Here is a 27,300-nt window from a genome sequence, read left to right on the forward strand (position 1 = left end):
CCCATTAGTTAGTAAGGAGTTGTCACTTGGAAATTTTAACAGGGGCTTGTGTTTGGAAATTTTAACAGGAAAGTTTGAGAAACTCGGCCTGCTTGAAGCTGATTGATGATCTATCCACCCACTAAACACTTTACTCAAGGTCATTCATAATGCTTTACGATCCATGGCCTGTAGCCATGTGGCATTTTAACCCCCCAACGCAAAAAGAGGGGTGTTATAAGTTTGACGTGTCTGTCTGTTTATGGCATCATAACTCCCGAACAGTTTAAGCGATTTCAATTTAGTTTTTGTGTATGAAAGGTTACTTATGTGAGTGTGCTTAGACATGTTTCATGAAAATAGGTTAAGCCGTTTAAAGTTCTGGGGGTTGAAAGTGGGGAAGACTAACTGAATGTCTGCAAATATACTCGAGTGGGGTCTCAAATGACAGCGCACTGAAAATGAATATTGATGACTTGATCGAGAGTGTAATTAATAATTTAATGATCTTCGGGGGATTTTCAAAATTTTAAATTTTTAGTTATTACAAATGCTGTCGCTTCGAAAACTAAAAAATGTTTCGGATCTGTGTGCCTAGTAGGAGTTTTCAATATTTTCATACTGTTACTATCGCGTTGACGTAAACGCGAATTTATATGGAATTGAAACTGTTGTGCAGTAGTGCTACTAAATGGCGCTGTTTCAATTCATTAGAAATATGCGTTTACGTCATCGCGATAGTAACAGTATGAAAATATTGAAACTCACTGATCGATAACTTGAGTGACCGTCCTGTCGATAGCTAATTATAGTTTACATTTTAGTTTCGAAGCGTTTGTAATTGCAGATATTCGACGTGCCACATGGCTTGAGGCGCTGCCCCTGTAGTGTAGCCAAGTGGCACGTCGATTCTCTTTCTACAATCGCTAACGCTTCGTCATTTGCTATCGACAGGTCACGTGATCAACATCTGTCATTCCCATACATTTTTCTAGTTTTCGAAGCATGATTATATAATGATTTATTTATTTTGCTATCATCCGCGAAAAGTCGACGAACCCATGCGACAACGTCACCCAGGTCCGACAAAATACTCTCTACGTACGTTTCACCCCGAAACCGGAGCATCCCCAGGAGATGTTGACACTTTGCAATTGCACGTTGTAACGTACGTAGAGAGTGTTCTGTCGGACCTGGGTGACGTTATCACATGGGTTCGTCAAATAAATCATTATATAATCATGATGAACTTCCGCAAAGTAACGCCTGCTTCTATCCAATAGTTTTCGAAGCGTTATAAAAAGAAAAAAGTAGGAGGAAAATACCCATTCAAACAAAATATTTAGAATTACTATTAATATAATAAAACACTCACACATTGGAATACGTATTTATTGCGTCGATATGTAAAAAGCGTCAACTAAACTAAACAAAAATATGTACAGGTATTAATAATAATATTTCTAAGGCCCCATATTCACTAGTAAACAAACTTTAAAATTTCAAAATTTAAAAAAAAAATTACTAACATTTTTTCGAAATTGAATCATCTTTGTTCAATAATGGTAGCATCCAAATTAGTTTAAAAAAACATGATCACAAATAATAATAATAATAATAATAATCAGACAAATTACAAATAATTAATATTTTTTATTCACACACTAGATTATATTTAAATAATCTGATTATTAAGAAAATGAACTTTTTAGGGTTCCATATTCCACACGGAATCCTTAAACTATTCTCATGTCCGTCTGTCTGTCCGCGAAGATTTACTAAAAACATTGTGGGCCTCGAAATCCTATTTTTCGATTTAGGAATCATTTTGTAAAATATTAAAATTCTCAGTTCTATTTTTTGTTAGAGTCAAGTGCCAACTCAAAAGATTTGGTTCCTGCCCTACATGAAAAGTGAGGCGATTTTTTTTTCTCATCTATCCCATAGTGTAATAGTTATAGTGTGTATCACTATCGGTATGTTTGCAATAAAATGGGTTTAAAGTGTTATTTGATCTACGGAACCCTACACTGCGCGTGGCCCGACACGCTCTTTTATAATCGATTTAACGCTTTGCATGCCATATTATAAAAGAACGAAATTCTTAGACTTTCATATAAACATGGGTTAAAATTTAAATCTCAAATCAAAGTCAAAGTAAAGTGATCTTAAAATAGTAGTGATTAGGTCCGTTTTACTTTAAAGAAATTTTAGGTTTAAATATTCTTCCATGGCCTATAATTTTGGCCTCGGTGGAAAAACCCTTAAAAGAAAAAACATACATACAGCCGAACGTAGAACCTACTTCTTTTTGGAAGTCGGTTAATAAAATGGATACAATATACCTACTATGTACACAAATGAATACGTGGCCTTAACTTATAATGGAACATAACTCTCAGAACAGCCCTTTCACACTGAAGAAGACAAAATGACACATTGTTGACCGCATCTTAACCCTATAGTAGTTTTTTTTTAATTCTTTACAAGTTAGCCCTTGATTACAATCTCACCTGATGGTAAGTGATGATGCAATCGAAGATGGAAGCGGGCTAACTTGTTAGGAGGAGGATGAAAATCCACACTCCTTCCTGTTTCAAGCGATTTAATCGCTTCGTAATCGAAATCGCTTGGGGGTACGTCTTTGTCGGTAGGGTAGTAATTAGCCACAGCCGAAGCCTCCCACCAGCCAGACCTGGACCAATTAAGAAAACTTCAATCGGTCCAGCCGGGGATCGAACCCAGGATCTCAAAGTAACCATAACATGCGTACTACATTTCGAGACTAGGAACAAACGAATGTCGACCAATAGCAGCGGCATCGAAAATATCGCTCTTTCTTTCGTTACCAACAAAAGAGATCGATATTTTTGATTCGGTCACTGTTGATCGAACAATGTCTCTTAGTATGTCTATCTTTCTCCTCCTATAGTATCTTGCGTGACAGAGACAGATAGAGTTGAATCCGAAACTCTCACTAGCGAGTTATAAAGACATACTTTAAAGAATAGCCCTACTGTTCTAATCTGTAGACCTAAGATGCGTCAATGACATATTTCGTAAAGAGAAAGAGATATTGTCGACCAATAGTGGCCGAATCGAAAATATCGCTCTTTCATTATTGCCTACAAACGAAAATACCTGTGTGATATAGTCCGGGATCAGTGGATTTTTTTTACAATTGATTACTATCTGTATGTGTATTATACAACTTAACAGCGACAATGACCTACAAATTGCGTGGTACATTTTTTTTACCTGGTAGCTACCAGAATCAAGAATTTTCATAAATAAAACATCGAGCTTCTCATCAAGATGAAGCTAGCTAGGAAATTAACTTAATAGTAATCAATTGTAAAAAAATTCCACGGATCCCGGACCAATAGGGCTGTAACACTATTCTATACAATCTGTCGACATAAAATGTGATTAAAATTAAACAGCAATATCCTGCCATTTTCTTACATGATGTATATGTCATGACTTTTTAAAGACATTATCTATTTCATGGCATTTTATTGAATTCCATGTAATGCATTCTTGCAACCTATGTAAATGTGTCATTAGGCTATCGACACACAAGTAATTTTGTCAATAAAGTACGGCAAGATTGTCTAAACTTCAATTAATACCCTAGTAATATTACAGTATGATTGCCGACAATATTACAGCATTATTTCCGACAATATTACAGCATTATTTCCGACAATATTACAGCATTATTTCCGACAATATTACAGCATTATTTCCGACAATATTACAGCATTATTTCCGACAATATTTCAGTATTATTTCCAACATAATTACAGCATTATTCCGGACAATATTACAGTATTATTTCCGACAATATTACAGTATTATTCCGGAAAATATTACAGCATTATTCAAGACAATATTACAGTATTATTCCCGACAATATTACAGCATTATTCCCGACAATTTTACAGTATTCTCAAGTACACTTGAGAAACCTTACCTACCCTACTTTATAGACAGTATTTAGTGTGTGCGAGAGACCTTACAGCTCAGTTAGGAAGACTTAAAATACACGTAAATTATTATTTAATAATTGTTCCATTACTCTTTGGTACTTGGTCTCATATACAGTTGAATCCGATTTATTCATTAATAAGCCAGTTTCTTAGTATCATCATTAAGAAATTTGCGAGAAAAATATCCAGCAAGGGTATAAATTGTAATCAACTATTGTTATAAAATACCTACAGTCACATGAGATATTTTTAAAACTAGTTGTGATCGTGTATAATGGCATGCAAACTTTATGTCTGACTTTAGGTGTCAGCGGTAACGTAGGGGTGCGGCAGTGGTGGCTCTTGACTTAATGTATGACCACAGACATGCGCCTAGCGACAATTGCAGCTAATTTCCAAGACGTCATACAGATTACATCCGACCATACATGCGTTATCAACTGAGCCGTGCGGCCATAAATGTCAATAGATAGATGATAGATAAATTATTTATTGCTCGACGACTCAACCGATAACGCAATGACTATAAATAAACTTAACTCTTTCAATATGTAACAAATAAACATTGACAATAGTTGAAATTTTTGTTAAAATCTGACACTTTCATGATTTATATATTCTTTTGTCAATTATTTTTCTGAAATTTTAACTACATATTTTTACATTCAACATTATTTTATTACTTTTTGATTATTTTGATTTTTTTACACTATTTGTAAATTATTTTAATATTAAACATAAAATAAAATAAGTCTTTGATAAAATAATCATAACAGGCTAACAGACCAAAAGATCCACTAGAAAAAAAAAACATTAATTTTTATTTTACTGATTTTGTTTCAATAATATCAACAATCGATAAAGGCAGTTTACATGTCACATCACTACGTCCTGGCATGAGTCGCGTAAGAGCGAGAGAGTGCGTATAGTAAGAGAGCCGGCATAAGAAATATATCCCTCATCTGTTATTTATTTGGGATAAGAAATAAATGATAGAAAATATTCACATTGACACATTGCACATAGGTTGCATAGTTAAATTGCGGCCGATCAATAATAAATGATTAATTTTTTGTCAAGTCTAACTTCCCTCATAATTAATTAAAAAAAATCGTACACTAGTTAATAGAATATACCCAAAAGAATTAAATTAAAAAGTAAAGGTTGCCTGCTTTTACACTGCAACTGTGGGGTTGCCAGATATAAACAGTTAAGTAATTATATTTATAAACCCTCATGTTTAGTCATCTAATATGTCACATGAAAGCTTATTTTATGCTTAATTTAACTGTATTATGTTGTATTTGATCTAGTTCATGGTTTCCTAGATTTTGTATGAAAAATGTGTTTGGTCGCAATTTTACTAGACAAACTATTTGCAATGTGGAACTGTGAACATTATCCATCATTTATTTCATAGCACTAATGAATAACAGATGGGTGTATATATTTCTAATGCCGGATCTTAGACTACTATATCAGCTGTACTGCTCTCACATTTTATGACAGCTCGTAGCATTTATGTTGGTCTGGTATTTGTAGCGTAAGAGCGAGCGAGAGCGCTATATCAGCTGTACTGCTGTCACTTTTATGACAGCTCTTAACATTTATATTGGCCTGGTATTGATCGCGTAAGAGTTACCTAGAGCAGCTTTTAATTATTAATAATAATTAATACCTTTTTACAATTAACCTTTATAAAGGGGGACAAAACTGAATTTAAAAATCAATATTCACACATATTTCTAGGTGTACTTTTCCATGACTCACAAAATAGACCTAAAATATAACCAGAAGTTTAGTCCTCATTGTAAAAATCTAGGTACTATGATTATTCGTAAGTTGAATCAACTGATCTATCCACTTTAAACTTCTTAGTACTCGACGACAAAATATCGTCAGTCCTCCGTCTTTTGAATCCCTTAGAATCTTCACTATCGATACTAAGTCGACTCGATTCAGAATCACTCGACACACCATCGGTAGCGCGCTTTATTATCAATATAACCAGACCATTTTAAATTGTTCACACAAAATTAACTCTTATAAAGAGGAACAAAACTGTTTACCAAACAATCAAGGTTCTATTTCCTCGAAATAGAACCTTGATTGTTTGGTAAAGTCTTACTCAAACCCTCTTTTCCATAACTCAACACAATAGACCTACAATTTACCAGACCTTTAGTCCTCATTGTAAAAATTTAGGTACTATGATTCATCGTATGTTGAATCAACTGATCTATCCACTTTAAACTTCTTAGTACTCGGTGACAAAGTATTGTCAGTTCTCTGTCTTTTGAATCCCTTAGAATCCCTATTGTCAATACTAAGTCGACTCGATTCAGAATCACTCGACACGCCTTTGGTAGCGCTCTTTATTATTAGAAAACTAAACCATTCTGTTTACACGAAATTAACTCTTATAAAGAGGAACAAAACTGTTCAACAAACAATCAAGGTTCTATTTCGAGGAGTCTTACTCAAACCCTCTTTTCCATAACTCAACACAATAGACCTACAATATACCAGACCTTTAGTCCTTATTGTAAAAATCTAGATATTATGATTCGTCATGTGTTGAATCAACTATTCTATCCACTTTAAACTTCTTAGTACTCGGTGACAAGGTATCGTCAGTTCTCCGTCTTTTAAATCCCTTAGAATCCTTACTATCGATACTAAGTCGACTCGAATCAGAATCACTCGGAACACCGTTGGTAGCGCTCTTTATTATTAGAAAACCAGACAATTCTATATTGTTTACACAAAATTAACTCTTATAAAGGGGAACAAAACTGTTCACCAAACAATCAAGGTTTTATTTCGAGGAGTCTTACTCAAACCCTCTTTTCCGTAACTCAAAACAATAGACCTACAATATACCGGACCTTTAGTCCTTATTGTAAAAATCTAGATATTATGATTCGTCATGTGTTGAATCAACTATTCTATCCACTTTAAACTTCTTAGTACTCGGTGACAAGGTATCGTCAGTCCTCCGTCTTTTGAATCCCTTAGAATCCTTACTGTCGATACTAAGTCGACTCGATTCAGAATCACTCGACACACCATTGTAAGCGCTTTTTATTAACAATATAACCAGACCATTCTATATTGTTTACACAAAATTAACTCTTATAAAGAGGAACAAAACTGTTCACCAAACAATCAAGGTTTTATTTCGAGGAGTATTACTCAAACCCTCTTTTCCGTAACTCAACACAATAGATCTACAATATACCGGACTTTTAGTCCTCATACTGTGAAAATCTAGATACTATGATTCGTCGTGTGTTGAATCAACTATTCTATCCACTTTAAACTTCTTAGTACTCGGCGACAAAGTATCGTCAGTCCTCCGTCTTTTGAATCCCTTTGAATCCTTACTATCGATACTAAGTCGACTCGATTCAGAATCACTCGAAACACCGTTGGTAGCGTTCTTTATTATTAGCAGATCTTTTTCGATTTCTGTGAGTTCTCTCGGTTTGTAAGTTCTGGCCACTCGTTGTTTGGGTTTGGTGGTCGGTGATAGTTCTACGATCTTGCGTTTCTTGTACGTCCGCTTTGTTGGTATGCCTGTTTGTTTGTTTTTCTTTGGTTGCTCGTCCTGGAAAGCAAGACAATATCAATATATTACAGAGGTAAGATTTAATATTTAGTTTGTTACGATTCAGGTATTAACTATTTGACCGATTTTAAACATTCTTTTACCTACAAGAAAGCTATATTCTTTCACCAAGTAACATACTGAATGTATTATCCCCGTATTCTCGCGGTAAAAGAGAACTATGTATGACGTGACAGATAGCAGCGACAGTGATTGAACCATTATTTTGTGGTAAAGGAAACTCGAGTGTCTATTTGTGTGTGTGTCGGTAGGATGGTAAAACGGCTTGTAACCATCAAACAAACAACAGTTTGATTAACAAATCAAACTGTAACCAAAATAAGACTCTAGAATGGCAGAGAATGACCTTGACTGGAATTACGCACTTGTGAACGCTGTGTGTAGGATTAAGGGCGCCCTTGACAGTTAACCAACGCTCCCCTTTTCCACTCAAGTCACTCTCCTCGCCTATCCTAAGTAACCCATAAGTCGCGCCACCTGACGTCATATCCGTCTCAGACTACTATTTCCTACAGTACTTACTTGTTTAGGTTTCTCGCCTATATAGCCGGAGCACCGCTTAGCGCCGCACATGCATTGCTTTTTCTCGATACCCGTCGATTCCAAATTATAGTTGAAGGTAAGTTCACTGTTCTGTAATTAAGTACAGTTTGTTTATTTATAGAATAGGCTACTTGCCTCTTTTGTAAACAGTGTTTAAACCGAAATATGGAAGTATTATAAGCTATATTTTATTTTATCCCGTCAATAAAAACCAGTAAAAAATATAATATAAATGAAAAAATATCTACGTAAAATTTTTGCCGCCGAAACACAACACATTAGCAAGTGTCGTCATTCATAGAGATAACAGCGTGATTGGCGTATGAAGTGATGTGATTATATCACGTCACCGCAAGCGCCAATCACAAACCGATGCCTTGTAGCGAATGACGTTACAGTTTACGATTGGCGTTTGCGGTGACGTGATAAAAATACGATTTTGTTTTATAAAAATATTACAATTACGAGATTATTTTTACAAATAAAAATGTGATTAGAGTTTCTACGCATCTAAACTGCCTCTATGCAAAAAATCTTCTGTTTGTACAGCAGGCGAGTTGACTATTATTATTTACTTGACAAAAACTAATTAGTTACGTCACTACTTTCTATTACGTTTATGATCTTGAGGATGATTCTTTTCAAGCCACTTCATTGAAAGATAACACAGCATTCGACGAGTTTTATTAATCAAATGCTGTTTTTTGGTTGCAACAGATTGCCTGAAAAAGATCGCAATGAAGCGTTAAGACCGCCTTTTTTTATCCTATTTCTTTTTTCAAAATTTGTTTGTAATAATGTTATCTTGCTTTTTGGTGTCCAAACAAAGTGTATTAATGTTACCGTTAATTTGTAAAATACGTTAGTTTATAATCTCATTCGTGATATTATAATCTGCCGTCATATTGTGAACTGAAAATACTGATTACAACTTAACGTGTTATTTTTATGTATAATATAATCTATAGGAAGTGAAACCGTTAAATTGCAATCTTAAAACGTCAACTGTCCGAACTCGTCCCTGATAGGTCGGCCTTACAGTAGACCGTTCTGTATTCATAGAATTAGGAATGAAACACATAAGTCAGTCAAATAAAATACTACGACATCACATATTTATTTATTATTTATTATACCTAAAGACTGACATAAGTGTCCAACCTGCGGCCAGAAACCCTAATTGTCATGTTCTTACCTAACCTAACCTAACTTTAGATTTGACTAAATTATACTTATAATTAACGATAACAATTTAATTTACTAATGGAAGAACATGAAAAATGTTTAAAATTAAGTATTTAAAAAAATTAGGAAACGCACTGGCCACCCCTCTGATTTTCTCTCTTTTTCTTTTTTCTTTGACTTGTACATTGTAATTTTTTACTATTTTTATTATGACCGCTGTAATATTTTTGTAACTCTATGGTAAATTTATCCTGATTGACAATTTAACGGTTACACTTCCGATACTTACAGAAAAATAACACGTAAAATTGTAATCAGTATTTTCAGTTCACAATATGACGGCAGATTAGAATATCACAAGTGAGATTGTAAACTAACGTATTTTACAATCTAACGGTGACATTAATAAATAATTGAATAAATTATATACTTACAGCTGGTATATCGTAAAGCGCAAAGAGTCCCACACGAACGTCTCCCAACACAGTCCACTTTTGAGTCTCACAGTTTGGCTCGCACGAGTGATTCATAAACCTGAACAAAGACATAATATTATATATTTATATTGAAAAATATATAGAGCCTCAATAGCTCAACGGTAAGAGTGGTTGGACACGTCACCGAGGGGTGGTGGTTCGATCGTCACCCCGTTGGTCTATTGTCGTACCCACTCCTAGCACAGTCGTTCCCGACTAGTTGGAGGGGAATGGAAATATTGATCATATTATAAAAAATATGGCAAATATTCTTTTTAATAAAGAAAAAAAAGAAAATATATTGAGATTAGGTTGCCTAAAAATTTCTTGGCCAAACTATTATTCATCATTATCAACCCATATTCGGCTCACTGCTGAGCTCGAGTCTCCTCTCAGAATGAGAAGGGTTAGGCCAATAGTCTGCCACGCTGGCTCAATTTGCAGACTTCACACACGCAGAGAATTAAGAAAATTCTCTGATGTGCAGGTTTCCTCACTATGTTTTCCTTCACCGTTTGAGACACGTGATATTTAATTTCTTAAAATGCACACAACTGAAAAGTTGAAGGTGCATGCCCCGGACTGGATTCGAACCCACACCCTCCGGAATCGGAGGTAGAGATCATATCCACTGGGCTAACACGGCTACTACACTAAACTACTAAACTATTATTGATCATTATTAACTATCTTTAATGATAATTTGACCAGCGCCTGTACCAAGTAGCACGACTTTCACGCATCTGTTTATTGGATGAAGTGTTTTATATCCATTTTAGCGCTCAAAAAAATATATATTGCGAGAAGGTTGCCTTCAAAACTCCTGGGCCTGTAGCCAAGTAGCTCGTCGATTCTCTTTCTACGATCGCAAACGCTTCGAAAACTAGAAAAATGTATAAGAATGACATTTGCTAGCGACAGGTCACGTGATCAAGATCTGTCATTCCCATACATTTTTCTAGTTTTCGAAGCGTTTGCGATCGTAAAAAGCGCGAACATGGATATAAAACACTTTTCATCCAATAAACAGATGGGTGAAGGTCGTTCCTAATACGAATCTTGAACTAGTAGGTGCTGAGAGCGGGGCGGCTGGTACTGTGGGGTCTTAGGGCGGCCAAGACTACAAATCAATGATGGTGATAATAATGGATGATGAGGATGAAAGCTAACCTGGCCAATTTCACCATTGGGCCTGGCGTTTCCTTCGTAAATGCCAGTCGACTAGTCGGCCTCTTTGCAACCGACTAGTCAGCTGGTCGGCCTCTTTGCAACTGACTTGTCGGCTAGTCGGCCTCTTTGAAACCGACTAGTCGGCTAGTCAGCCTCTTTGCTACCGACTAGTCGTCTATTCGGCCTCTTTGCAACGGACTAGTCGGCTAGTCGGCCTCTTTGCTACCGATTAGTCGGCTAGTCGGCCAAAGTCATAGTCATCTCTATGAGTGCATAGGACTATAATTAAATTAAATATTAATTTTAATTAATACTCTAATTATTCTAATCCTATGTACTTAAGCAGCTTTGTTTTTATCATTGTCATTGTTAATTAGGGTATGATGGGGCATTTTCATAATTTTCAGAGAAAAAAGTCATAGTCGACACATCTCTAATCACTAGTCGCTAGGTCGGTCGGTAGGTCGCTAACTACGGGTCTCATAAGATGGCATACAGTGCCTCAGAGGTCATGGATCAAGGAGTATCTCAGCATTATCAAACTAGAAATTAGAAATTCCGCAGAAAAACCAATTACCGACATATTTCAACGAATAGCGAAGCTCGAAGAGTCAATGATAACGTTCATACGTACTACCACCAAAAAGCTCAGTGTTTGACCCTCACTGAATACATCAAGTTGGTAACGCGTAACAGCTGGATGCTTGCGACTCATAAATTATTTGCCCTTATGGGAGGGATATATCCAGCAGTGGATATCTATCAGCTAATGATGGTGAATGGTGATGATGATCGATGATGATGGTGAAAGCTCACCTGGCCAAGTTGCCCTTGGGCCCGGCGTCTATCATCCGCTCCTTGTCCAGCGTGAGGTAGTAGAAGTTCTCGTCCCTCACTTCCTGTTTCCTGCGCATGCGCCGCCTGAACTCCTGCTCGTCGATCAACTCGCCCACGTACTCGATTACGAACTGACCTAAGGATGACGAACTCTAGTTAACGCTAAGACGAATTATATAGGGACCTGCCTCGCTATACGTTACCCCTCTGTCAAAGTATAAGATCAACGATCTAACGCGTTTATAAAAATTGTTTCTATAGAATCGATGTTTCGTTTTCATTGTGTAAATAGCTTCCTAAAAATGCCGGCGTGTGTAGTTTAATGCCATAAAAACGTTCAACATTTAGTTTACTAAAAGATGAAGTTATGTCCTCTTGAAAAAAAAATACATTTTTTTTATCACTCTTGTAGGGCAAAATGGTTTACCAAAGCAGCGAAGTAACATTTGAAGCTGGTTTCTTTTTTTTGTATTATTTTTTTTTGTTACCAACAAACTTACTGGGCGAGAACGGGCAATCCATTTTAGTAAGAACCTACTAGAGCGAATAGTCGTTCTAATGTTTGAATTGTTGCAGTTCTAGTAAGGTCCAAGGTTTTAAGCAGATTAACTTACGTGACCTATGAACCTAAAGTCGAAGTTAAGGATGACGCGAATAAAGAGTTAAGAATCTAGTATAGTTTTGAACTTTAGACTAAATATTTTCGAATGTACGATAATATTCGACTTGTATAGATTAAGGTTCTCAATCCTTACCCTAATTTTTGAGTAAAACAAGCGAAACAAACGAAAAACAAGGCTACAGAGGAAAAAAAGATACATGCAATAAAAATTTATGTAATTCGAGTCTTGAAACTTGTTCATAATTTTTTTCTTACCAGCTTTAATATCCTCAAGTGCTTTCAACCCCCACCCCCTATGGGGTGTTCTATAGGGGGTCATGTTGGGGTAGAGACGCTTTTCGAAGGCGCGGTTGTTGCAACGGTCGCCCGCTCGGCAGGTGGGCCCACACTCTGTCAGTAGCATCCTGAAATGAAACGGTTCATCATCATCATCGTTATCATCATCAGGTTATTTATACTATGTGCGCTGTAGCATGGTGCGGGTGATAGTTGCCTATGTGAAATGGGGAGTAGAAAAAGGAAAACCAGACATCTTCATCAACCCATTTAGACACTGAGTGTAAGGTCCACAGGGGTCCCAAGTGGATTACGAAATGGGAGTAGGAAAATGGAAAATAAACATCTTCACTCACCTATTTAGACACTTAGTGTAGGATCCACAGCTGTCAATCTCGTTGGGATCATAAATGGACCACGAAATGGGAGTAGAAAAAGGAAAACTAGACATCTTCACTCACCTATTTAGACAGCGAGTGTAAGGTCCAAAGGGATCAATTTCATTGGGGTCACAAGTGGACTACGAAATGGGAGTAGAAAAAGGAAAAATAGACATCTTCACTCACCTATTCAGACACTGAGTGTAGGGTCCACAGGGGTCAACCTCATTGGGGTCACACTCGCACTGTGTGAGGGAACTCTCCTCTATGTCAATCTTTTTTCCGCACAGCGATCCGCACGGCTTGTTCACCTTCAACTTGACGTAGTGCGGCGGTAGCAGGGACGACGCTATGTCCATTGACTCCTCAACGTTTGGGGATGCCGCTGAAAGACAAACCACTATATTAAACAAAATAACAGATTGCCAGAAAGCAATGGAAAGGAGTGTAATGAAAGTAAGAAGAATACAAAAAGTCAGGAGCGTACACATAAGACGAAAGACAAAAGTTATAGATTCCTTACAATATGCTCTAAAGCTGAAGTGGAGATGAGCAGGTCATATAGCAAGATACACGGACAAAAGATGGACTTTAAAGACAACTGTATGGGAAGGTCCAACTGGAAAAAGGAGAAGAGGGCGCCCCAAAAAAAGGTGGATAGATGATATACGAACAATAGCAGGAAATGATTGGGTAAAGAAAGCTAAAGACAGAGAGGTCTGGAAAAAGCTGCAGGAGGCCTTTACCCGAGAAGGGGTTCCGATCAATGGTAACGAAGAAGGCGACAGCAATTAATATATTAATGTATTTTTTTTTTGTGTTTAAATATTATGTTAGTGATTAAGTTTAAAAATTACTTGTACTTTATGTTATTTTATTTGGATTGGAAATAAACAGACTTATTATTATTATTATTTATATTAAACAAAAACGGACAATATAATGATTTATTTATTTTGCTATCCTCCGCGAAAAGCCGACGAACCCATGCAACAACGTCACCCAGGTCCGATAGTACTCTACGTTTCACTCCGAAACCGGAGCATCCTTAGGAGATTTTGACTCTACAACGTGCAATTGCAAAGTCTACGTACTTTTACGTATTGTGTCGGACCTGGGTGACGTTATCGCATGGGTTCGTTACACCACTTACTTTTCAAGACTTCACAAGCCCTTTGCGCGTGCTCCATCGCCATAGTGAATGCTGCGTCTATTTTTGATTTTTGACTCGATATTCTTCCGGAATCACCTAAAAAGTGGTTAGCAAAGCATGTTATTCGCTGATAATGTAGCTGTCTAGTGAGTAAGAGTTTAATTATTCGCAACAAAAATCAAACAAATACTCAAATATTACCCCTATATATACTATAACCGTCCGTAGAGCCTGACAGCCCAGTGGATATGACTTCTGTCCTCTGTCTCCGATTCCGGAGAATGTAGGTTCAAATCCAGTCCAGGGCATGCACCTCCAACTTTTATAGATTTATGGCTAATTTTCAGCTTTGTATCATTTAATTTTTTTTTTGGTCCGTGTTTGTTTGGAGACGGGGTTTTTAATTTTTTTTTTTTAAATGAATGATTACCTTCTTGGAAGGGGAACACTCGGCCCCTGTTGACCCAGTAATAGTCGTACTGCCCGAAGAACCGCACCACGAATTCACCCTGCGAGTGCTTCACTGACAGGATGTTCCATGGAATCTCACATGGATGTAGAATTATACCCGGCCACCATCTGAAACGGAACCAATGTTTCAACATTTTCATCCTCCTCCTAACAAGTTACCATCACTTACCATCAGATGCGATTGTAGTCAAGGGCTAACTTGTAAAGAATAAAAAATAAATAAAATAAAAGTGAAAAACACTTTTATTTTAACTAAGTGACTGGCGACTGGGAACATAACTTCTCATATTATGCCGAGGAAAATACAAAAAAAATCACACTTTATACTCAGACGGTTGAGGGTCTGGATCCTTAAAACCTGCTACCTCCCAAAGCCAGCACGGTCTCTACTCCATAATTGGCTACCGTACTAACCTATGGTAGAGAAGTATGGTAGAGTAGTAAGAGCTTTTACAAAATGACGAAGATCTGGGCTCTTAGTCCAATATTATACATCATTTAATTTTTTGTGAAAACTCACCTATAATGTCCCAGTTTGACCCAAACCATCTCGCCATACAACGGCAATCGACCAGTTTCGCAATCTTCACACATGTAACCACCTGAAAATGAAACATTTATATTTTTAACCGACTTCAAAAAGGAGGAGGTTCTCAATTTGACTGGTATGTTCTTTTTTTATTATTATTATTTGTATGTACATCGATTACTCGAAGACGCCTGTACCGATTTGCCCCTACTCCCTAGAAGAACGGTTGGTCACTGCAGCTCTAAACACGTAAAAATCGGTTGATTGGTTGCAGAAATACCAAATTTTTAGAAAAAAATGTTTTTCAATTTAACTAACTTTGTTATTGTTATTGTCGAGGTCTCTGCGCTCGATTGGTGACGAGTATTTAAACCTAGGACACAGTCCAGTTAGGTAGGTCCAATTTCGAGAAAGAGGTGAATCGCCAAATCCAACTTGGCTGGGCATCATTCGGGAAACTCCGCGAAATCTTTGCGTCCAAAATTCCTCAGTACCTGAAGACGAAAGTCTTCGAACATTGCGTGATGCCAGTGATGACCTACGGTATTGGTTGCTGACTATGGGCCCTATTAGAAGGCTCAAAGTCACTCAGCGTGCGATGAAGCGAGCTATGCTTGGAGTTTCTCTGCGTGATTGAATCAGAAATGAGGAGATCCGCAGATGAAAGATCCAAAGTCACTGACATTGCTGCTAATGACTAACGTAAATAACTAACGCAGTTCTAAGAGCCGATGGACGTTGGGGTCCCAAGGTGCTGGAATAGCGACCCCGCACCAGAAAGCACAGTGTTGGTCGACCCCTACTAGGTGGACCAAGTAAATCAAGCCGGAAGCCAGTTGCCTGCTGGTTGCTGGATGAATGCTGGCGGCTCGAGGACATTGTGTTTGGAAGTCCATGCGAGAGGCCTACGTCCAGCAGTGGACGCCCATCGGCTGATGATGATGATAAATGATGATTTAGTCAAATTCAAATATGTATTGACGTTAAAATGTTACCTTCAGGCGGGTCGATGTTAAGGCACTCTGCGTGGAAGGAAGTAGGACAATACTCGCAACATATTAGAGTGCCCCCTAACGCGCATATGAAACACCATCCCGTATTCACGTGTCGAGGCTGAGTTCCTGGCCTGGTGAAGATAAAAAAAAAAAACTCAAGTCATTATTTACAAAATGTGACAGGTAACTGCAACCATCATTATGTGGCAGAGGAAACATCTTGAGCAGGTCCCAGGACTTGTGAGTAGGTTTAAGGGATCCCTCCCTGTCCGACATGTTCTCCATGCCCACACTAAACAATTTATGATCGATTGTATTAATTACACTAGCAGCGTGAAACAAAAAACTAAACTCAAATTATCAAATACCCTTTTATTTCTACAATCACTGTTGTAACAACTTTATACAAACTACCTGCTTTTTATAATAATATAAATATTGAATGTAAATACCACCCCTACTCGAGGAATTCGTAACACTAGCAGAATTTCGCATATGCTATATATATATGTTGCTTTCTATTTGTAAAAGAATTTTTCAGTGAAAATCGGTCCAGTAATTCTTGAGTTTAGATATAAAAATATTACCTCTCTATATTAATGTAGATAACACACAATTAAATCATATTATTTTCGGTAAAATCTGTTTTTACCGAAATTGGTTCTAGAGGAAGGCAGACATAATACTTTACTTTACGTTTTCCGAATTCGTTTTCCGTGTAAAACCGAATGCATAAGTTAAATGCAATAAAAATCAATATAAAATATATTAAATGACGCACATGTACGTTTTTTTCCGATCAGTTCAACTTCAGCGCGTACGTAACAAATGCGAGCCCTCGCCCCAATGTACAATCTGAACGAAGAAAAACATAAAGTCTGCGGTAGTCTCACGGAATTCCAAATTGAAATTACGCATTAACGAATACGGAATACGAGTGTATGCGGCCGGCCTTAATGCAAAATTATAGTCAGTCATAAAGCTACATGATTTTCTTTAATTTAGTATTATTATAAAAAACTTTAGAGCCGTGATAGGCCAACGGATATGACCTCGGCCTCCGATTCTGGAGGGTGTGGGTTCGAATCCGGTATGGAATCCGGTATGGAATCGTGAAGAAACCTGCATACCAGAGAACTATCTGATGTTTCTGCATGTGTGAAGTCTACCAATTCACATTGGGCCAGCGTGGTGGACTATTGGCCTAACCCCTGTCATTCTTAGAGGAGATAAGCTCAGCAGTGAGCCGAATATGGGTTGATAAAAAAAATATATATTACCTGTGCTCATAATGCCGTGGACATATGATATGGGAAGCGGTCAATATCTGACTGCCCGCTGGCAGACATTTGGTGAATGTGTGGTATGTTGCGGGGCACCGCACACAGCGGGCAAGCTTGTCTCCGCTGAACCTGGTCTTGCATCCTCTAGGATCGTCGCACACGCATGTGTGGCAAACATGGCGTGGGCACGTCAAAGCTTCCACCAACTGTTTGCTATTGCTCTGCCTCGATAGCTCCCCAGCGTTGAACTGAGTTTGCGGCCAATGGTTCAAACACTCCAAATGGTAATACTTCTGGCAATGAGCCACTTGGCACCGTTGTCTATGATCAGCTTTATCCTTTGGAGAGACAGCTGATTTACAAACAAAACATACTGGAGTCTCGTATTTCTGACAGTTGTCACATTTGAAATTGGAATAGTCGATTTCGTCCTTGTTTTTTTTATGTGGCAACACATCGACTATTTTACATTCACCGTAATCTAAATCATCAAAATCTTGTTCTTCTGCACTTGAGTAGAATTCGTTTTCATTGGTTTGTTTTTCGAGTAATTCCTTCATTTTTGTACACAGCTGTGCTTCGAAATCGTCCGCGTTCACTACAATATACGGTTCAATTTCGTTCTCCAAAGACGTGTTTAACATTTCGTCGGACGCATTAAGGTCTTGGGATTTTTCGTCGCTTTGGCTCTCAGAGTCGATGGTGTCTTTCGCCTTTCGACCACGGTGTTTTTTCTTCTTCTTTCTACCTCTAACCGTGGATGCGATTTCTATGACTTCACAAGTTTTTTTCTTTACACAATCGACGTGAAACATGCAGTGACAACTTTTACACTTTATAAGATTGTCAACTTTTTCGCAAATTTCACATACTTTCTCCCTTAGTAAACCTTTGAATACATTAGGTTTAGGCGCAGTTAGTTGCCTAAAATATTCCTCTACTTTATTTGTTTCATCTGTCACATATTCTAACTCAGCATCGGCCGATTCAATATGTGTACTTTGTCCTTCAGTTTTTTCAACCGGTGTAGGTGTACTGAATGTCTCATTACGTATTTCGAAAAATTCAATATCATCTTCAATATCTGAAAAATGTTCTTTGTAAAAATATTGTTTAATAGTCTTTCTTTTGGACTTTTCTTTTCGTGTCTTATCTTCAGATTTAATATTGAACTCTACTAGTTCATCTTTTTCGATTTTCTTTTTACGAACTTTTTTAACTGGACTAGGATCTTGATTCAGGCCTTTAATAAAGTTAGTGACCTTTTCAACATCATCCGCTTTCTTTATAGCACTCGTCAAATTGTCTTTATATGACCAGGTATTGTACAAATGATTAGTTATTTCCTCTTCGGTTAGTTCGGGGTGTTCATCAATTAGCGTATCTCGTTCTAATTGTAAATATTTTAAAAAGTCTGGATTGTTAAAGGCTTTACTAGTATATTTATTATTTAATTTATTAAATTCTGAAATGGCTTCTCCAGTGTTACTAACCAATTCATATGCGTGTACTTTCTTACTTTTGAATGAATTTTCACTATCTGCTGATTGTATTGAGGTATCTGTGTCGTCTTTTTCAGTTTCGTGTTTCTCATCTTTTATTTCATCTTTTGTGTTTGTTTCACCATCTGCAACATAAGCAGATTGGTTTTTGGAAAATGTTAGACGTAACGGATGTGCTACCAATGGTTTTTCATCATCACTAACAGAATTTAAATCAGCTTTAAAATCAAGTAATGCTGGTCTCTTCAATGTTATTTTTCCTATATGACCATCGTTCACTTTTGGAGATAGATTTTTTATACAATCAGTCTTTTCATAGGAATGTGATTCCAGTTTAGTTTGATCGGTTTTATAAACATTTTGGACTGAAGGTTTGTTAGAAATCGTTACAAAATCTGTACACATTTTATCTTCCTTATCAGTTATCATTTTATTTTTATTTCTGCTGGTATTATTTTCTTTAATTTCGGGAGTCACTTCGCAAACTTTATTACCAACGCTATCTTCAACATTAATCCCTAAAGGTTTTTCGAAATTTATAAGATGGCGATGTTTTATGCGTTTACTTCTTTTCAACGAAGATTTGGTTTCATCAACATGATCATTTAAATTTATTTTATTTAAATCAGTTTCTTCTTTCACGACAAATATATTATCAGGAGTATTTAAACAGATTTCGTTGTCGTTTGTTATTTCGACCATATAAGATTTTTTATGCTTTTTACTTGTTTTATCAAGGGAAAGCTTGATTTTTATTGGACTTTTCTCTAGACCATTTACCAATATCGCAGTTGCAGTTTTATTGTTTGTCTTATCTGTTTTCAAATTCTCTTGATACAACCAGGTTTTATACAGATGATTTGTTAATTCTTCTTGGGTAAGGCCAGGTTGTTCTTCCATTAGAAGATCTTGATTTAATTCAAAATAATTTAAGAATGCCGGATTTTCCAAAGCTTTTCTGGTGTCGCAAGAGACTTGACAATCAGTGGTAACATTCGTTTTATGTGGCGAATGATTATTGTCTCCAAGATCTATGGAAGTATTTTGTAACCTGTCGTTACTGTCACAGTTTATTAAAGTGTCGGAAACTTTGCCACCTACTATTTTCTTTTCAGCATCACTTATGATATTAATAAGATTTTTATTATTATTTTTTAACCTTAATTCTTCAATGACATCCGTAGAAGTAGTTTCGGCATTAACTACATTACTTAGGGTATCACTTTTCACCTTTGGCAACTCATTAACCAAACTATTATTATTATTATTATTGGATATATTAGTATTAGTAGTCTCATACTGAACTTTTTGTGAACATTGTTTTTTACTTTTTACTAAATCTACCTCTTTTACACAAATCGGCGAACTTGTTTTTGTATTGTCAATGTTAATACTTTCATTTTCATTTTTTTGTTTACTATGATCTGCACATTCAGATGTACCGTTGGAATTAATTTGAACAGTGTCAATTTTTGTTTTTATTTTATCTGATAAGTTAGTATTTTTACTTTGTTTATTAAGGGCTAAATTAAATTTAGATTTTGGACATTTTTCATTTGATAAACCAAAAATATTATACAGTTGAATTTCAAACTCTTTAAGGTCATTTTGCCGATCTTTTGCTTTACACTGATGATTTATGTTGATGCGACGGTGACTTCTGGATGTCATCACATTCTTTTTTCCGCCGACATCCGTACATTTGTCGGAAGAATCATTTATGTCATTATTACCACATTCCTTTGAGTTCGCAAGATTAGATTCACTTGAGTTTTTCGTCCGTAAACTAGTCAGTTCATCTCTAAATATATTTTTCTTTTTTAAATTATTTTCGTTTTGGTTAGAGTAACTCGATATTGATTTTTCTCCGATATTTTGTATTTCCGATATGTTTGTTACATTTTCAATCCCATTATGAACATATTCTTTTACTTGAAGAACAGCAGACAACCCTAAGTTACGTTCGGTTAACGCCATGTCTGTACTTTCCATTAAATCACTTTTATTTTCTAATGTGTTTGTATCTAAATTATTCGTAGATCGATCAAGAAAGTTTTCAATCCCAATACCGTTATCATCATCATCAGCATCTTTTAAACCAACATTATTTTGGGAAGGCATATCGCAGTCATTGAAACAGTCGTCGTGTTGAATTCTATCTTCGTCTTGTATTGTATTTTCCGACTCTATTAAAAAAGTATCTTGCTGTTTTTCAACACTACTATTTAACTTCAACTCTTTATTTTCAAATATTTCTTTTTGCACAATACTTTTTTTTACTGCGATTATCTGATCAGATAAGTTTCCATTAAAGCTACTTGAAGTAACATCAGTTAAACTATCATAAGACTCTTTAGAAGGCTTATCACAATTACTTTTACAGTTATCATGTTCTGTTACAGTCTCTTCGACTTCTGCCATGCCTGAAGTTTTTGAATCTATTAATGTATCTTGCTTTGTTTTGCTGTTTATACCATCATTTGTTTGTAACTTTTTATTTACTGACAGATTTTCTTTTACAATACTTTCTTTTACTATTGTTGTCTGATGCAATAAGTTTTCATCAAAGCTACTTGAAGTAACATCAAGAGTTAAGCTATCATGAGATTTTTGAGAATGTGTATCACAAACAGTGAAATAATTTTCTTGTTCCTTTACAGAGACTTCTAATTGTGTAGCTGTTTCAGTCACTATTAAAGATTCTTGCTTAATTTCGTATTCAATACTATCTTTTAACTCTAACTCTTTATTTACTGATAAATTTACTTTCACAATATTTTCTTTTACTGTCGTTGTCTGATGCAATAAGCTTTCATCATAACTAATTGAAGTAACATCAGGAGTTAAACTATCCTGAACAATTTTAGAAAGATTATCACAATTATTAAAGTAGTTATCTAGTTTTCTTACCGATTCTTCAATTTCTGTAGTAGCTTCAGACTTCGTTAAAAAATCTTGATGAGTGTTTTTTTCTTCACTATTATTTAACTCTAACTCTTTATTTTCTGGTAAATCTACTTTTACGATACTTTCTTTTACCTGGACTGTCTGTAGCAATAAGTTTCCATCAAAGCTATTCGAAGTATGATCAAAAGATAAACTATCATAGGACTCTTTAGAAGACTTATCACAACTAGTAAAATAGTTATCTTGTTCTATAGCTGACTTTTCAACTTGTGCTGTTTGATTTTCCAACTCCACTAAAGGAACTTGTTTTGTTGTAATCGGTGTACTGTCGCATATTTCGCTCTCCTTCATTGGTTCTATGTACGAATCACATAAATTCAAACTTCTGTTCTCCTCACTTGTACAATTTAAGACATTTGGACTTGACAGTTTAGAATTTTGGTCCTCAAAGGACATGAAATTTGAATTTCTTGAAGTATTGTCATAAGGTAACGTGTTTAAATCATTTTCGTCATTGTCAGTGTTTGTTAATTCAATAGTCTCAGGAGATTTTATAACAATAGTTTCAACTACATTATTTGTTTCAGTGATATCTGCCATATTTGTACAAAGCGACGGGATATCACTTTCTACCACTAAATCAATTTTTAAATCTAATAATTCTTTACATTTACTTTGTACATTTACTTCATTTTGGTTGGTCGTATTTTCTACATTATTTGCGTCATTTATTGTTAATTTGTAACGGGAATCTGTCATAAATTCTTTATTCTCATAATCAGCTTGTTCTGAATCACAAAGTGTTTCAACTTTAGAAATTATACCCAAACCTGATCCAGGTTCTATAATATCACTTGTAAACATTTCAGCATTTTCATATTCAATTTCAATTTTGTCTAAAATCACAGGACCGTTACTATCACGGTCTTTTAAGCTATAGTCATGTTCATTATGATGTGAAAACAAAATATGTTCAGTTTCATATTGAGATTCGTTATTATTTTTTCTAAAATTATAAGGCCTGTTAGATGGAGAATTTTTGGGCAACTTTTTTTTTAATTTAACACAGTTACTTACTTTACTATCTCTCTCCATTTTAAGAGACAGATGAGATTGAAGGTGAGATTTTTCTGGAGTTTTAGATTTTGCTTTCTGAAGCCACCTGTCCATGTGAGATTGCCTTTGAATCTTAGTTATACCTGTTTTGGCCGCCATATTATCAAGACAAGCTGTCACAACATCAGACACATCTAAAGACTTGTTTCTGCTTTTGTTTTGTGATCCTTCCACATCTTTGCCTTTAGAATCATCTTCAGCAAACAATGTGTCTAGTAAACTTTCACTAAGAGATACATCACTGTTAGTTCTTACGATTTTCTTGCTCTTCTCGTGTATTGGTGTAGTTTTTAATTCTCTACCCTTATAAAGCATGTCATATAAAATATCAATTCTTAATCTTTTAGGCTCTCTTAACAACATTTCAGCTTCATCAACAGAAATCTGCCATTGTGGCATTTTTTTGTCAGATATGAAAAATGCAGCATATAATCTTGGATCCTTTTTTTTAGTCTGTAAAAAACAATTAAATCAAAATTAAATTATTTCAATTACTTAAATTACAAATTTTTAAACTTCTAAATTATAACTACTTATACTATCAATCAACCATTTTCTTTCTAATTGGAATCCGCAATCGGTCGCTAGATATATAATCAGGTGAGTTCTGTAAGTTTAGGGTAGTTTTTTGTATCAACATGATGACAACAAAGAAATTTTACCTTATAATTAAATTTGTATTATGTTTCTAATACGTCCAAAGTCCATTTTAAGAGTACATTGCTTACCGTTAGATTTTGTACAATTTCCGTCATCAGAACGTCCAACGCCCGATCCAACCCCAAAGTCCAGATTATATCATCCTGTGGCTATTATTCAGACACAATATCATAATGGCGAGGCTCGTGTAAGTTAGTTTACAGAATCGCCGCTGGGAGGCACTGGTGTCGAGGCCTATATGACGGAAATCATACAAAATCTAACGGAAACGCGTGGAAAGAACGCTTCTTTCTGTACTCTCAAAGTGGACTTTGTATGTCAACAAAACACAATACTTTTAATATAGACTTTTAAGTGTAATACCTCAGGTGTATAATTTTTTCTGGCCATTTCAAACTCCAGTTGACCAAGAAACTTTCGAAGCATAGTGCCCACGATCCAGCCGCGGCGTCCATTGTCTCCGAAGAATGTCACATGAAGTACATCTCGCTGGAAACGTCCAAACACTAAAAATGTTAAAATAAAAAGCATAAAAAATATATTATTTTTTTCCCCTCTTTAGCTTTATACAGATTAGTCGATGTTAAGTTTATAATTATATTATGTAAATAAATAAAAAATATTTAAATAAATAAATGACACAATACGCTAGCATATTATTATGTATAAAGTCGCCTCACAAATTTGTTTAGACACCTTATATTAATAAAAGTACTTTATTATATCCAGTAGGTACTTAGAAATACAAAACTGCAGCCCAATAACAAAATTTTAAATTTACTTTCTCAATATCTAGTTTTGGTTTACGAAACTTTACTATACAACTAGACTTCGTCAGCGTGAAACTCAATGTAAACTTTCAACTACCCCTACCCTACCCCTAGCCTACCATACCCATACCTCTACTCTACTCCTACCCTATCCCTACTCTACCCTATCCTTAGCCTACACTTTCCCCTAACCCTATCCTTACCCTACCCCTACCCTCCAATTTTTTCATTTTTTTCTGTCATAAGTGCCTTCTCCAGACAATAACATTATATAAAATAATAAAAAATATATATTTCAATATCTAATAAAAATATTTTTAATATCTCTTATGTTTATATAATATGTATAACAATACTTCAAATATAATCATATGAGATAATTAAAATATTATATGCTAGCTGACACCCTAGTTACAGTTACAGTACATTTGTGGATAAAGCCTTCTTATTTAGAGAGGAGATCTTTGCTTTGGAAGTTTATTACTATTTTTACTTTATACAGTAATGAAAAAATCATATACAAAAACTTTTCAGTAGTATGTAGTACTATAATCTCATAATATAATTGTTTGTCTATTTTTTATAGGACAAAGTCATAATGCCACCAAGAACTTATTATCTATTATAGTTGTAGCCATTATCTGTATGAAATTCAGCATTTTGCCAACTTTTTATAAAACAACAGTGCTAAATGTAACACAACAAAGTACTGTGTGTGTATTTTACACCAAGGTAAGCTCTATATACACAAGATAAAATCTTTTTAATGAAAGAATTCAACCAACTACAAAGATGCATTACTCTAAAAAGTGAAAAATAACATTGTACCAATGTCCTTTCTATTGATTGGTTTGATGGCAGTGCCAACAAAACAAAATGAATTAATTTTTTTACAAATCCCTCTGACACCATGGATTTTTCCGAAATCAAACGTAGCCTTAGTAAAATCTTCTTGTATCTCATAAGCCAGAGTAAAATCTATACCCATTCCAAATTTCAGCCAAATTGGTTCATTAGTTGCGGCATTAAAGAGTAACAAACATCCATACAAACTTTCGCATTCATAATATTAGTAAGATAAAAAATTTACAAAAAATGTTACTTAAGCTGTAGTATATTTCAGTATTTCAACAATACTTACACTTCTTTTTAACAAAAGTTCCACTTAATGGATCTTTGGTTATTATACATGGCCAAAATGGATACGTCCCCATTCTGGCCCACACCAAGTCTCCAACTTGGTATTCACATTGTGCCTCTAACTCAAACAGCTCATTTTTTGACAAAACAACTTTTTTCTCATCTTTTTTTTTCTTTTTAACATCAAAATCCAAAGTTTTTACCACTGAAGATGTATTTACATAACCATTTATTGGTTTTTTCCCATTATACTTTTCAGATGACCTCTCCAAGTAATTTTCCAAATGAGTATTGGACTTAGTTGCGCTGCTCGACGAAGAAAACATGTTTTTAATAAGCACAACTGTGTCGTCCTCTTTATCTTTACCTTGTATCAGATCTTTCCTTATATAAACTTTAGGGAACTTTTTAGTCGAAGACTTGCTAGCCTTCTCTTCAGAACTGAAGCGACTTAAAGAAACATTTTCATTGTAAATGTTCTCAATTTGATTTTCCAAACTCGTATCCTTCTTTGGCGTTTCAATTCTGATGGGAGAATTGGAAGCGTGCATTTTATATGCTGGCGATTGTACTTTACTGGGTGATAGGTCAAGTTTGGGCGACTTGTGGGTTTTGGGTGTATTTTTGTCTGTGTCGCAAGACTCAGCATCAGATTTGAGTCGTCGAGCTCTACCATAGCGACTAGTATTAGTTCTATCGCCATTAGTTAAAGGCGACGTTACACGCGCTGTTAAACTTGTTTCTAGTTCCCTTTCAACAAGTGACCTCTTTTTAGGCCTATTTTTAACAGGGCCATCAACAAATTTTAACTCTTCGGCGCTCATGTTGTCCTCAGATTCCTCCATTTTGTGTAAAGGCGTCGAATCATTCGTCCGACTGACGTAACGCTGCTGTACAAAGTTAGATCGAAAATGACGTGAAATTGTATACCCAAACAAATTATATAAATCGTCGAAGTACTGTCGCTAATAGAATTTAAAATACAACGTCATGTCGCTACAAACTAGTTTGCAGGCTCAGTAATAATTTACATCTCATAACTGAAACAAAAAAATCGAAATGAAGTTGTGTATTCTTTGACAAAGGTTGTTCAAAAAAATCACTCGAAAATAAGGCTTACATTATACCAATTTCTCTTATCATGAATAAAAACTGTAGTATTCAGTTTATCTAGACATTATAACGCGATATTGCTTCCTTTACCACACGATGCGCTAAAATGAAATGCAAGATTCGGTCTCCATAGTGGATTATCTATGTAGCAATATCGAAAACTTAATTTTCTTTTTTGCATACCACATAAACTATCCAAAATTAATTTCACACCTGTTTAGGGAAGAGAAATACTAGCAGATACAAAAAGTTTAACTAAAAAACACAACGCCAAGATATCTTTCGAGCACAGTCCTATTTTCTTTCGACTTGGGATACATACATCCGTCATACACGCGCCATCACAGTTTCAATATTGCAGATATAATTAAAACTATTGAGATCTAGACCTTAGCACTTTTTAAAAAAGATTCATACACACGTTTATATCCATTATCTCCAAATCACAACTTAATAATCACTTATTATATGTGTTTTTACAGTAAAATCAAGATTTTTGATACCGACGCTCTAGTACCGCGAAAATTACCATGAACGCAAATGTCAAAGTGTGAGTGATGAGAAGGTATG

At 35.5% G+C, this 27,300-nt stretch overlaps 1 protein-coding gene across 8 annotated transcripts; it reads right to left on the minus strand.

The window, feature by feature from the left end:
- Nucleotides 1-1,355: 1,355 nt before the first annotated feature.
- On the minus strand, nucleotides 1,356-27,300 carry LOC112055619 (putative histone-lysine N-methyltransferase 1). 8 transcript variants are annotated; one of them, XM_052888928.1, is made up of 15 exons: nucleotides 27,152-27,286; nucleotides 26,738-26,831; nucleotides 25,619-26,657; nucleotides 24,071-24,213; nucleotides 17,520-23,500; nucleotides 16,240-16,370; nucleotides 15,236-15,317; nucleotides 14,675-14,823; nucleotides 14,245-14,340; nucleotides 13,278-13,476; nucleotides 12,691-12,839; nucleotides 11,793-11,949; nucleotides 9,765-9,864; nucleotides 8,125-8,235; nucleotides 1,356-7,581 (listed from the first exon to the last, which is right to left on the minus strand). In XM_052888928.1, exons 3-15 carry the CDS (start codon nucleotides 26,460-26,462, stop codon nucleotides 7,249-7,251), a joined length of 8,475 nt encoding a protein of 2,824 aa, XP_052744888.1. In that variant the 5' UTR covers nucleotides 26,463-26,657; nucleotides 26,738-26,831; nucleotides 27,152-27,286; the 3' UTR covers nucleotides 1,356-7,248. The 8 variants fall into 8 exon arrangements, with proteins under 8 accessions (XP_052744888.1, XP_052744885.1, XP_052744887.1 ...); XM_052888925.1 differs by having other exon boundaries at nucleotides 27,053-27,284; XM_052888927.1 differs by having other exon boundaries at nucleotides 26,738-26,943; nucleotides 27,053-27,284.

The sequence above is a fragment of the Bicyclus anynana genome, chromosome 24 (genome assembly GCF_947172395.1).
Source record: "Bicyclus anynana chromosome 24, ilBicAnyn1.1, whole genome shotgun sequence".
NCBI lineage: Eukaryota > Metazoa > Arthropoda > Insecta > Lepidoptera > Nymphalidae > Bicyclus > Bicyclus anynana.